Genomic DNA, 13,128 nt, shown 5'->3' on the forward strand with positions numbered 1-13,128 from the left:
AGTCTCAACAGAAGGAAGCCCAAATCTCTGATCTCTGATTTCCAGGTACTGGTTATTCATCACTTACACACTCCCAAACCACTCTGCCTCACAGACCCAGTCCACACACCTCCCTCCAGCCACATACTCCCACAGCATAGTGACTTCAGGGTTATCACCCCTCTGTAGATAACACTATCATCAGCCCCCATCAGCATCACCTAGATATAGATAACAGCGTTATCAGCTGCCCTCTGCAATGACCCTGCAAAAGAGGGACAGTTCCCCCCCAGGGCACTCCCCAGGTAGTGACAGAGAGGAAGAAGAAAAAGGCTGAAAGGAAAAGGGTATTTAAGAGGGTTTCTCTGCATGCACTCTCACCTGTTCTGCCGTTCACCTTCACCACCTGTGGTAACAGACCTCACCCTCACACCTTCTCCCCAGGCTATTTAACCCAAACAACCCTTCCTTATCAAACCACTGCCCCATGCAGGGGACGCCCCAACCTTTAAATCTCTATCTGGGCAAGATATCCCTGTTATCAAGAGCTGGTGAGAGCCAGATGTGCCCATCACCCTCTATACACCACCCTCATGGCTTGGGATAGAGCATCCCAGTTGCTGCCTTGCAGAGCAAAAGCTGCAGACAGGCCACTGTGAAGAGATTAAGGGTCTGCTAAACTCTTCTGGGCTCTTATTTACCATGGATGGCGCTGCACTATTTCCCATTCACAACTAGACTGTGATGATCTGACTTTCGCTCAGTACAAAAACCCCAAAAACAAGCAGTTGCAGCACAAAAGTGCTAAGCAATCTGAGTAATCCACATCCTCATCACAAGGGACTTCCATGCACATCCATAGAATGGAATAGCTCAATTGAAAGGGATCTACAATGATCATCTAGTCCAGCTGCCTGACCACTTGAGGACTGAAGGACAAGGACAACCTCAGCAAGGACAGACCTCAACGGATGTGCCAAAGCAGCAGCATCTTCCTCTGACCCTCTGCACCGGTTCCACACGGGGTTCACTCTCACACACAATATTTGTGCTAAGGACAGTCATGTGCAAAGTTTTCAATATTCCCCTGGGGATTTGGGAGCACCTGAAAGCCACTGTGCACGACACACTTGCCCATGGACAAGACAAACTTAACCACACCAAGAGAGCCCAAACAGCACAGGAGCACGCAAAGCATTGCAGGGGCCACACCGCACCCTTCAGCACTGATGGATTTAAGACGTTCCTACCTCCATCACAAAGACTTCTTATCTCACAAATTACTTTCTCAAAGCAACTGTGCAAAGTCTTTTTCTCCCTCTGAATCACCCAGCTATCAATCAGATGACTTTCTGTCACTTTAGCACGAAAGCTCCTGGCCACAGTAGTATTGCAGAGCGCCTCTAATCCACCCACCCAGGGATATTTTTTTCAAGGAATTCGATGTTTAATCACTACACAAACACTTGACCCATCCTCCCACCCCCCCCAGGACCTGGCCTGAACACATGCTGTTTACGCAGCAGCCCACGCAGGAGCTTGGCCAGCTCCTTCCAGGATCTGGCCCGAGCCACCGGGCACGGCACGCTCTGCCAGCCGGACTTTGTTCCAGGCAGCTTCTGAGCCAAACCCTGGCTCAGCTCCACCCTGGTTCACTGCTGTCACAGCTCGTTCTCCCTGGGCTGCACCGAATCATTTCCCAGAGTGGAGAGAATAAAATCAGAGGAGCTCTCACAGAAGTGACAATTAGTTCTGCATAAAATGGTGGCCAGCCTGGGGTTTAACTCAGGAGAGCAGAACCAACCACAGATTCTCATCAAATTCTGAGCCACTTGGTCTCCACTGACATTTATATTAGGATCTTTCAGCATAGAAAAAAGCTGCTTGGGGAATGCACTTGGGATTTGAACCCCCTCTTTTTGAGGGCACAGGTATATCTTTCACCTTTGACCTCTAACAGCCTCAGAAATACAGGTCAAACCCTCTGGGCCCCTTCACAGACATTCCAAGTGCCCTGGGAACAGAAGCTGGCACCTGAGACCAGACACAGCGATGACGTGCAACGGTGTGTCCCCACCCCTGATCACAGAGACAGGGCTGTAGAGCTGCAAGGGTCCCCATCACGGGCCAGGCCGATGCTGCTTCTTCCACCATCCTGGTCTCAGCCTGGCCCCAAGCCCTGTGGCTCCAGGGGAAGCTCCTGGAGCAACATCCCCAGTGCCAAAACAAAGCCAGGTACCCCCCGCCTGCAGCCCCACTACAGCATTCTTCCCGCGCTCCTCATGCCCACACAACAGGTCTGCTGCAGGGAGCAGCTCCCCAGGGGCTTTGAGGAGCAAGGCATTGATTTTTAAAGGAGATCTTAGCTTTTAATTTCTTGTGTTATTAAAGGTGAACTGAGACAGACTGACTGGATCACAGACTCGTTAAGGCTGGAAAAGACCTCTGACATCATTGAGTCCAATCATTAACCCAGCACTGCCAAGTCCACCACTAAACCGTGTCCCCAAGTGCCACATCCACACAGCTTCTGAACACTTCCAGGGATGGTGATTCCACCAATTCCCTGGGCAGCCTGGTCCAATGGCTGACCGCCCTTTCGATTCGGGCACCAGCAGCATTTCAGTGACTGATGGGAAGATTACTTGGCTAGACCAGATCAGAACTTCAGGGACAGACAGAAAACAAACAAAAATGCCCACATATCCACACTCCTGCGTGCTCACCCACACCTTCACAGACAGAAAACCCCTCATCTTGTCTGTCTGATGCTCACCACAGCACTGACCACATCAGATGAAGGTTCATGCCATGCAGGATATGGGGCAAGCCTGTGGAGACAGCACAGTTCAGGCACAACTGAGATGATATTCACCACCTCTGCATCTCACACTGCACTCTGCAAAGGCAGAAAAGGTGCCAGAAAGAAATGCTGAACTGCCCTGGCCTGTGGGGAAGGGGAACTGCTCCTTGGAGGGACTCATGAAAACACTTGGTCACCCATTTCCCCTTGTGGAGCTTAAATAGGTAAATATATAAAGTCTGGAGATTGAGGGTGAATCTGCCAGGTTCAGTATCAGTGGGCCATTTACAGCTTTTCTAAAAAGTGTCTGAGGAAACAATAAAAAATAAAAGAGTTTAAATCCATATTCCACTTCTCATGGCTCCACACTGCATTTTCCATCTCCCCAGTGCACAGCTGACGTTCTGCACATTTCTGTGCATGCTGGGCTTGGCCTGTGCTCTGTGCAAAGAGGGGAGAGGAAGGGATGGAGCCCAGCAGCCTCCTGCTACCATCAGGCATCAGTGAGCACCACCCCTATCTCCCACAGCTCCTCACTGCGGAAGCCAGGCTGGAAAGGGCTTGGCCACCTCCCGTGAAAAGCTGGCACATGGGATGCACGTTCCTGTCCTGTGCTGCATCTCAGGATCTAAAGAGTCCAGAGGTTTGTAGAGAGATGAAATGTGCCTCCTTAGGCCAGATGAACTGCACAGGTTGAGCTGTAGTTGAACCTGTCTTTTTTTCTTCCCCTTTTCTTTCAGTTGAATCCCTCAGTCTGAAGAGCCAAGGCAGACTCCGAGCAATCACTCCCTCTTTTCTTCTACGTGTAGACAGGCTTGTGCACTCCAAAGCCAGCCTGCCTTCCCCAAGCAGTCTAATAAAAGATATCCCTTCTAACAGCAAACCCTGAGTCACTTCCCTCTAGCCTCGACCAGCAGGTCTCCAACAGCAGGGCCAGATCCACCAGAACAGAAGATCCTGCCAGCTCTCGCACTCGTTCCCACGTCCATCTGGGGAGAGCAGGGCTGGAAGCACATCACTTTCCATGCTGCAGCACTCCATCCCACGGCTCTGCCAGGGAGCCAGACACACCGTGTGAGCCTCGCCGGCGTCTTCCCAATGGGAAAATTCACAAAGCATCAAGTCCAAGCTGCAGGCTAAAATCACGAAGGATCATCAAGCAATGGGAACGTTCCGGACGGGATGGAGCCGCTCCTCTGGCCGCCACAGTTGCTGGCTCTTCACGTCGGAGTCGCTTCGTCTGGGTGAAAATCCAGACCACATCTCTCTGCATGAGCACACTTCCCTCACAGGCTCTGACAGCCTCCCAAAAAATAAATGCATTGCCCATCAGCACACATTGACAGGGCAGAGCTGTGCGTTTCTGGTGGAGGTTAAGGACCCATGGAAAAAGCTGCAGCACCAAAACCCATTCACAGGAGGAAGGTATAAAAAGGTTCTTTACATCCACATCCCACCAGGCTGGCAGCCCATCCAGCCTCACGTCCTGCCTCAACAGAGGAGCTTTTACAAGCTGCAAAACCTTCCCAGGGCAAAGGCTGTGCCCAGCCATGGAGGGCTGTTGTGATCTGCAGGAGCCCTGGGAATCCTTGAACCCTGTTTATAACTAATGTCGAATTAGGGGTTCTGGAAATTGGACCATCTGACACAGGTATCAAGACAGAGGTAGTCACAGCAAACCCCCAAATGCAATTGATCTATCTCATGCACACCTGAGGAACTGCTTTCCAAGAGCTGCGCTGCACGCACAAATCCTGCATACATCAAACTGCATGCACCGGGCTGGAAATAAATTTGTATGGTGGCATAGAAATTCCCCCAAAACCACTCTCTCACCAAAGAAGTGAAAGAGCTTGACCCTGGAAACCTCTGGGATCACTTAAAGCCTGCACAAAAATCCCAAGCCTCCAAAGCCCAACTGAGCCCCGTGGTTTTGGTTCACGCACCAGCAACACTTGCAAGACCCTTCCCCGAACCAGGAGCAGGTCCACTCCCAAAAACCACTGGATTACAAGACAGGAATTAAAGATGAGGTTAAAAGCAGCAGCCGAGGGACAAGCCTCTCTCCCAGCTGTATCAGGGCCAGCAAGAGCTGGACTTGGCCACCGTGCACGATCTGCCCAGCTGGTCCACGGCTCTCACCTCTGCTCCGCTCCTCCCCGCACAGCCGTGGAGGGCAGAGGTTTGGTGCCGGCAGCGCAAATCCTTCCTGAGCATCATCCCGACTCACGGCACAGCCCCACGGCAGCCGCTCGCTCCGTCCAGGTGGAAGTCCAGCTTCCCCAGCTCCGCCGGCCACTCGCACCACGCGGGTACGAGCTCCGGGTCCATGCCCGCCGCGGAGCCTTCCTCCCCGCGCTCATCCCATCCTCACCGCTCCGGACAGACGGTGCAGGGGGAGCTCTGCAGGAGAGTGAGGGATGGCCAAGTAGCCCCGCACCTCCCTTTCCAGGGAACCAGGACCCAAGTAACCACATCCAGAAGCCGCTGGCTCCCGACTTTATTGCATCCCAAAACGGGTATTGGAGTCTAATCCTGGCGCTCGCTGTCAGCAGCTGCAGCGGGGACAGGGACCCAGGCGACAACCTGGGGAAAACAGCGACCCGAGAGCACCAGCACAAGGCGGGGGTGTGCGGGGAGCCCCGGGGAAGGTCAGTCCTTCAATCCGCTCCGCACCCACGGACCCGGCAACCCGCGCCGTCCTCCTGGGGAGCCGCTCCAGCCCCGCTCGGCCCCCACGACTCCCCGAACACAGCCGGAGGGACAAGCTCCCACTTGCAAGACCAGAAAGGAAGGGAAAAAAGCTACGGAAGCCAGACCAGGCTGCAAAACTCTCGGTCACCACTGCAGACAGTAAAATAATTAGAAGAACGAAACTATTCACAGAGGCAAGGACCCAGCGCCCGCGGAAAGGGGGAGTGAGGACGGACTTACCGGGGTCACCCGCGGAGGGGCGTGCGCGGCCACCCGGGGCTGGTGTCACCACCTCGGTCCCAGCGGCTGGCGCGGCTCCGAGCAGCTCAGCTCCGCTCGGCACCGCTCGGCTGCAGCTCGGCTGGGGCGGCGCACAAAAGCGGGAGGAAGCGGTGACGCGCGGAGCCGCCGCGGCCAATGGGACGGGGATGGGGACGGGGGCGGACCGGCTCCGCCGGCGACCGACCCAGCGGAGCGACCGCGGGGCCGGACTGTGCCCCGCCTCTGGGGGGCGACACCGGGGCAGCTCCGAGCCCCGGGGCGGCTCCGAAACCCTGGGGCAGCTCCGACCTCTGGGGCAGCTCCGAAACCCTGGGGCAGCTCCGAGCCCCGGGGCGGCTCCGAAACCCGGGGCGGCTCCGACCTCTGGGGCAGCTCCGAGCCCCGGGGCAGCTCCGAAACCCTGGGGCAGCTCCGACCTCTGGGGCAGCTCCGAGCCCCGGGGCGGCTCCGAAACCCTGGGGCAGCTCCGACCTCTGGGGCAGCTCCGAAACCCTGGGGCAGCTCCGAGCCCCGGGGCAGCTCCGAAACCCTGGGGCAGCTCCGACCTCTGGGGCAGCTCCGAAACCCTGGGGCAGCTCCGAGCCCCGGGGCGGCTCCGAAACCCTGGGGCAGCTCCGACCTCTGGGGCAGCTCCGAAACCCTGGGGCAGCTCCGAGCCCCGGGGCAGCTCCGAAACCCTGGGGCAGCTCCGACCTCTGGGGCATCTCCGAAACCCTGGGTGGCTCCGAAGCCCTGGGGCAGCTCCGACCTCTGGGGCAGCTCCGAAGCCCTGGGGCAGCTCCGAGCCCCGGGGCAGCTCCGAAACCCTGGGGCAGCTCCGAAGCTCTGGGGCAGCTCCGAGCCCCGGGGCTCTGCCCCGGGGTGGCTCCGACCTCTGGGGCAGCTCCAGACCTCGGGGTGGTTCCGATCCCCGGGCGGATTCGCATCCCGGATGATGCCCTGTCCCGCAGCCCCGCTCGGTCCCGGTGGGGCTTCCCTGGCCCTGCAGGTCGGATCAGCTCCGATGAGACTCCGACCCGCGGGGCAGCCATGGGGCAGTTCAGACGCTCGGGGCAGCTCCGATCCCTGGGGCGGTTCCGATCCCCGGTCGGCTCCGACACCCGGGGCAGCTCCGACCCCCGGGCGGACTCACACCCTGGATGATGCCCCATCCCTCAGCCCCGCTCGGTCCAGGTGCAGCTTCCCGTGCTCCTGCAGGTCATATCAGCCCTGGTCTGACACCGTGGGGTCCCCCAGCTGTGCCTTCAAGAAGGATGGAATGTGACCTCTGCGCTTCAGCCTGAACATCTCCTACCTTCTGGAAGAGGGGGCTAGAAGTGAGCTGTCCTACCTAAGGCTGTCACAAAAAAAAACCATGAGGAGTTGATGAGATACAGGGCTGAAAATCCCTTATTCTGGGATGGGGCTTCATCAGCTGGAATGCTGGTGAAGGTGGTGGAATCTTGCTGCAGCAGGGTAGCTTTCTGCAGGGCCCAGCTTTCTCCACACCGCTGGGATGGGAAGGAATTGCTCTGATAACTTCGTTTGGGTTTAATTGCCTCTTCGGGGCAATTAAAGTAAAATCGAGCCATAGTTAAGACCAAAGGGCTTTAGACTGTTCCTGAGTCACAGCTCTCCAGAACAGCTTAGGCTCCCTGGGAAGCTCCCTGGGGAGGTAGAGAAGCCTCTGGGCTGTTCTGATCTACACCCACTGCCCCAAGTCTCTGTTGTGTGTCCAAGTTCCTTTGGGCTTGACTCTCTGTATGGAAGGAGCCAACAATGGCATAGAAGCAAAATTACCCCTAAAAAGGGCCAACAAGAGGCTGAAAAGCAGATGGAAGTGGGAGCTGAGTTATGTACCAGATATCCCTCAGACTGGTGGGAAAGAGAGAAAATTCATGCAGACAATGGAAAAAGTAAGTACGAATATTTCACTGATTATTTCCTTGTTTCCCCATTTAGTAAATGTGTTGTGGAGAGGAAGAGGAACAAAGTCAATTCAAGATTTTGGTGGGGGAGAAAAAAAATGGGCTGGATCCTAAAACCATCCCCATTCCCCTCAAGTTTTAAGGAGCTGCTGCTGCAAGAAAGTTTTAGCCATTGCCTATAAAGGCAACAGAAACCCCAACCAGGGACCCCTCCTGAGAGATTCACAACTCACATCCTCGTATACAATCGCGTGACCTATTAATAAAATCCATAGAAACCGATTCTGTATATACCAAATAACTGCAGATGGCTCCAGCCCAAACCGCTCCGGGTTCCCTCACTCCATAAATGATTTTACTACGGCCAGTCGTGATCTTGATGTAATTGAATAGGTTTCACTCTTTTCTCTCTCCCTCCCCCTCCCCAGAATATTTATGCAGCTTACAGAGATACATCCAGGGGGACCAAGCTGTTGCTGGAAGGAACCTCTGACTCCAGCTTGCCTCATCCATTCAGGAAGCAGTGTGAGTCGAGCCTAAGCCACCTGGCTTTGGGAAGGAGGTTGCTTTTCTCTGCACCTTCCCTCTAACTCTTAAAAGCTTTTAATAAAATTCTGGTAACTTGGCACATTTGAAAAGTTGGCTGCTGCCCATCAGGGATGTATGTAATGAATTCCTGTGCTGCAGATGCCTTTCTGAAATAAATCACACGTGTTTACCTTGGGAACCCGGAACAGGACCCCAGGACTTGAGGTTCAAGTATTACAAGGCACTAAAGCGACAAGCAGTTCCTTTAAAACCACCTGGTTTTAATGGGAATTGATTCTGCACACACCAGTTACTGCTGAAAGCTGTAATTCTTCCAAGCATCTCTTCTTTCCTGAATGTCTTTGGTGCCCCAGGAATCCTGCTAGGGGGATTTCAATTCTAGGGTGTCCCTGAACAATGTAAGGATCCTCATGAGTGTCAAGGCTGTTTCCACTGATGTTAACAGCTCTCTGCCGATGGGTGTGCTAAGGACCTGCCCCCGGATTCTGCCAGCTTGAGTCGCTCTTGGAAACATTTACCAAGCCTGGCAGAAGGATGGGCAGAGGTGTGTGGCTCTGTGCAGAGTTTCAGGTGTTCTACAAGTGCTGCTGCCAGTTTCTGGAGAGGAGTGAACACCTGGTGGAGAGGGCAGGGTGGAGAGCAGTGGTGAACCCAAGTGTTGCAGGCAGTGGCTGTACGTGGCTCCGTACGGTGAAATTAAACAGGCGTGGGCTGTTCTGTGTGCCTGAGGACAACAGGTGTGGCACACCTTGTACCCACAGAGCCAAGCTCTCCCTTCTTTTCCAAAATGCTGTCCAAACTGCCACTAGGACACTTTCTTTGGTGCATGCTGTCCCATGCTGTCCCAGTCAGGGAGATGAAAGCCACATCACACATAGAACCTAGAGATGGGTGCTCTGATTCTTAGCTGACTGGTATAAATATGGGTAGATATGAAGGCCTATTTCATCCTGATAGCGTCTTCAGTGAAAAGTTTGATGGCACAAGTGGGTAATAGTGAGCTATAAGAAAAGCTGATGGTTCATCCACAGTCCAAGAACTTTGCAAATCACAGCCCCAGGCTTGTTCTATTTATGCTTCTGCTTTAATGACGTAAGCATTAGTATTTGCTGTGGGGAGAAAAATGAGAAGATATTTGGCTTTTACCTAACTGCTACTATTTTGGGCTGTGTTAGGGTTCCTGCAGGAAGTGAACACAGGTCCCAGAGCACTGACCCAATTCTTCTGTGACTAAGTATGCTCCATCTAACCTGAAATTCTCCCATGCCTTCTGTTTGATATAATATCCTTTCTTGCTTCCTGTACTGAACAGCAGCATAGAGCTGTTGTCTGCCAGGCTTTCACTCCCATCAAGATGGCTGAGAATGGTGGGTGAAATCATTCCTATACTTAGTTTCTAAACTGTGCATGCAGGAGTGATGCCATCTCGGGGTAAAGAAAAGGAACCAATTACTTACTCAGAGATTGTGAGCTGCTCCTGATGTGAAGGCTGGAGCTGGGGATGGGCCTGGAAGAGATGTCAGCACATAAATCCAAGCCTGTGATGCCAAAACCTCTGCATGGCAGCACCCGGGCTTGGCAGATCTGCGTCGGCTGCAGCTCCTCCTCACCGAAAATTAGTTGCAGGTCTGCTGTTTGCTGCAGAAAAGCAGGTGGAAAAGGAGAATTAGAGATATCCTATGTCCCTCTTTCTGTTAGGACCCATAGAAAAGCCACATTTATTTACCTTAAGTATTTCCCATGTGTTCTGAGTCATCTGGGGGCTGCCTGATAGACAAACCTGGCACAAACCACACATTTGTCAGCATTCCTAAGGGTTTTCTGCTCCTCCAAGAACATGCCTGAAGGTATGCAGAGGTTTTCTGGGGAGAAACATTTGGGGATGCCATTTCATCTCTACCTCTGCTTCTGTTTTGCAATCACAGTGTCGTGGAGTAGTTGAGAAGGGCGAGAGTCGGGTTCAGATCTCAGTTGCTGTGGGGCCACGCACTTCCCCGCCACCTTCCTCTGCATCTCCTGTTGCATGAAATGTACCCTGGCTGATATGACCACCTGCTCTGCAGGGCAGATGCCAAAATCTACTCTATGAAAGCCCTCACAACCAGGCAAGAGCAAGAAGTGATCTCTCAATGGGTTTTGAAACCTTTCCTCTTCCATGGCAAGAAACGTTTTTCAGATAAAGCCTCCTGCCCACACAACAAATTCACCTCGCAGTTTGTATCTTGGGTTTAGCTTTTGGGATGAGGAGGAAATCCTGGGCTCCTTCCCAGACTTGGTGTATGGAGTATTTCTAGGATCCACTCCAGCACAAAAGGTAGGTGGCGGCAGCAGGCACCGTATTTTGAAAGGAAAGGCCGAGTCTTGCACTGGAAGATAAAATGCTCAGTCCCTGTCTTGGAGGAGAGGGTTCAGGGCATGAAAACCCAAGAGGCAGGGAGCTGTTCTCCATGCACTGCCACCCATCAAACACTTGGGAGTACTGCCACACCCCATCTTGGGGGGTTGGGAAGTTGCTCCACCAAGGAGTCAGAGCAAAGGGGTGTTCCCCAACCCTCTCTGAGGCAGCATTTGTGTCCATCCACCTGGTTGGACACAGCTGGCTGGAGAGAGATTTCAGTTCTTACAAAGCCAAGGCTGAAGCCTAAGTGTGACACAGAGAGGAAGCAGCTTGCAGCAGCCAGGAGTGTCAATCAACCAAAAAGTACAGGTTTAAACTCATATTTCTTTGCAGCTGGGTGTGACTTACACGGAGAGTGAGTTGTGTGGATGATTTTCTTTTCATGGTAGTCATAACATGCACTTTCATAGCTGAATGTAAATTTCCACACTGTCTCTGTTCCATGACTCACCTTCTCTGCCTGAACAGAGGGAAAAACCTCTCCAAAAAGGACAGAGTGAAAGTGAAGAGGGTCTGATTTCTGGGTGAGTTGTTAAGGAAACATCGTTGGAGGGCATTTTTCTGTGAAGCTTTTTCACATGTGTGTCGTGCTTGGAACTTGTGTCAACCAAACCAAACTGTATTTGCCAGGTGACTCTGTCACACTGGTGGAAAGTGTGAAGCTGCAAGCCCTGGACAGTTACATTGCTTATCTGCAAACAGGTTCAGTTTAAACGTTCTCAGGCAAGGTCAGGACTATCTCAGAATATTTATGGGTTCATCTGGCACCAGAGTATTGTGGAAAATCACACAAGAAATACTGTCCTTGTGGCATTTGCAGCTGAGACTGCAAGAAAGCCAAAAATTGCAAGGGACATCCTGTGTTTCCATCTCACCTCCCCAGAAACCACAGAGAAAACCTTGAGACTTTCCCTGAAAAGAAACAAGATTCTCCACCCTGCAACTGGCTTTTCTTGAGTAGAGTCTAAGGGATAAGAGAAGGACTGAAAGAGCACGGCCCACTCATGGACTTAGGTATGTGTCTCCAGCTTGCCCCCCTCTTTGTCCCCGCTGATAATAGGATTTTGTTCCTTGAGAATATGACCCTATTTCTCTAATCTGTCTCTTGATTCGAAAGATAACCAATCTACAGGGGTGTAGTCAAAGCCACCCATTGTAATCACTGGATTTTGGCTGCCTTTTCAATTGGTATCTTGCACTATTTACTGCTCTCTTGTCAAAGAAACTCCTGCCAGGGGCTTTTCAGGAATATTTGTACTCCTACAGCTGAAAGGGGATCATGTACGTGCAGCCATCGAGCCCCAGTTTTTGTATTTCTTTGCATTGACCCACATGGAGCTGGATTTTAGGTGACAGAAATCAAAGGAAGCATTGAGTGATTTACTGCAAGTGGGATTTCTCCCATTTGCCACACAGTTATCTGCACACATCAAGTGGAAACCTCCAGTTTTTCCTTTACATCTGTCACGGGGGGGGGGGGGGGGGGGGGGGAAGAAATCACCGAAACAATCAAAACCTGGCTGTTTACACGTTCTGTTTTATAAATGGACTTGTATAGAAAGTTGCAGCGCTGCTGCACAGACAGCGCACATAAATCTCTTATCACAAAAGCCATATGTCCTCATTTCCTCAGCTGCGGTAAAACACAAGCGGTGGCGCTCCGATAATTAGGAAGCTGGAGGTAAAGCACTCAGCATCCAGCAGGAGGAAAGTGGATGTGGGTGAAGGTTGCAAAACACAAAGCAGAGCAGTTTGGGTTCGAGCCGTGCCACTCGTCCACGCAACTTTCCATTGCGCACCCGCCGCTCGCGTGTTTACAAACCAGTTCCTCCAGGGAGGGGATACTGGAAGCACTGGGAAGGTCTGAGGGTGCCCGATCTTCCTCAGTCTGTTTGCTCCAAGCTGGTTGCTGGCCTTTGCTGGGTATAAATCCTTCCCTTGAAAAGGACTCCAAGTCAGACCTGAAAAGGCAGTGAACTGACTCGGTCCCATTTCAGTCCCTTTGATGGGATCTCCAGACAGGTAGAGGAGGACAAAAGCACCCACTGATGGTCCTGTAAAAAACCTTCTCCTTGGGTGAACAGATGGCACAGTGGGGGATTCCCTGTTCCTGCATGGAGCTAATACAGTTTCACCTGGGAAGAAGGAGCAGAAAGGTCCCAGAGGACCACTCAGATATTTTTTGGCTTCTCCCTTACCAAAAACTCAAGATGACTGTACCTGTGGCCCTTGGTGGCACTGGTAAACCAAGTCAGTGTCCCTCACTAACTTTGAACTTCACCCACACATTTCCATAAAGCCACTCTGAGATGGATAAAAATTAGCTGAGAGCATACAATTAGCACAGCTGCTATTATGGCATGTCTGGGTCCTTCCAAAGTTTTTTTTTTTCCCCCCAAAAGAGAGACATTTCCTAAATTTCAGATCAGCCAGCAATGGTGAAATGCCCTTTTGCCCAGCTTGGTGTGCTTTGTGTAAGGGGTATTTATTTAATCCATCTGAAACTACATGAGAAA

The 13,128-nt window shown here is 52.5% G+C and overlaps 2 protein-coding genes across 4 annotated transcripts in view; one reads left to right on the top strand and one right to left on the bottom strand.

Moving 5' to 3' along the window:
* LOC138106176 (mitogen-activated protein kinase kinase kinase 3-like) overlaps nt 1-5,811 on the bottom strand; it is a 76,514-nt gene extending 70,703 nt beyond the window's left edge. For 2 of the 3 annotated variants that reach the window (XM_069006321.1, XM_069006319.1), the window contains exon 1: nt 5,717-5,811. The gene's annotated coding sequence lies outside the window, so the exon portion shown is untranslated. Of the gene's footprint in view, nt 1-200; nt 274-5,716 lie in introns of those variants that run through there. The other variant, XM_069006320.1, reaches the window with a different exon arrangement.
* An 82-nt stretch (nt 5,812-5,893) lies between these two features.
* LOC138106074 (collagen, type I, alpha 1b-like) lies at nt 5,894-6,901 on the top strand. Its single transcript, XM_069006084.1, has one exon. The coding sequence runs from the start codon at nt 5,894-5,896 to the stop codon at nt 6,899-6,901; it is 1,008 nt and encodes a 335-aa protein (XP_068862185.1).
* Nucleotides 6,902-13,128: the final 6,227 nt, after the last annotated feature.

Source organism: Aphelocoma coerulescens, chromosome 2 (assembly GCF_041296385.1).
Source record: "Aphelocoma coerulescens isolate FSJ_1873_10779 chromosome 2, UR_Acoe_1.0, whole genome shotgun sequence".
NCBI classification, from domain to species: domain Eukaryota; kingdom Metazoa; phylum Chordata; class Aves; order Passeriformes; family Corvidae; genus Aphelocoma; species Aphelocoma coerulescens.

What these genes read in the sequence shown, in the direction of transcription:
- LOC138106074 (XM_069006084.1), top strand. Translation starts at nt 5,894, where the DNA reads ATGGGACGGGGATGGGGACGGGGGCGGACCGGCTCCGCCGGCGACCGA.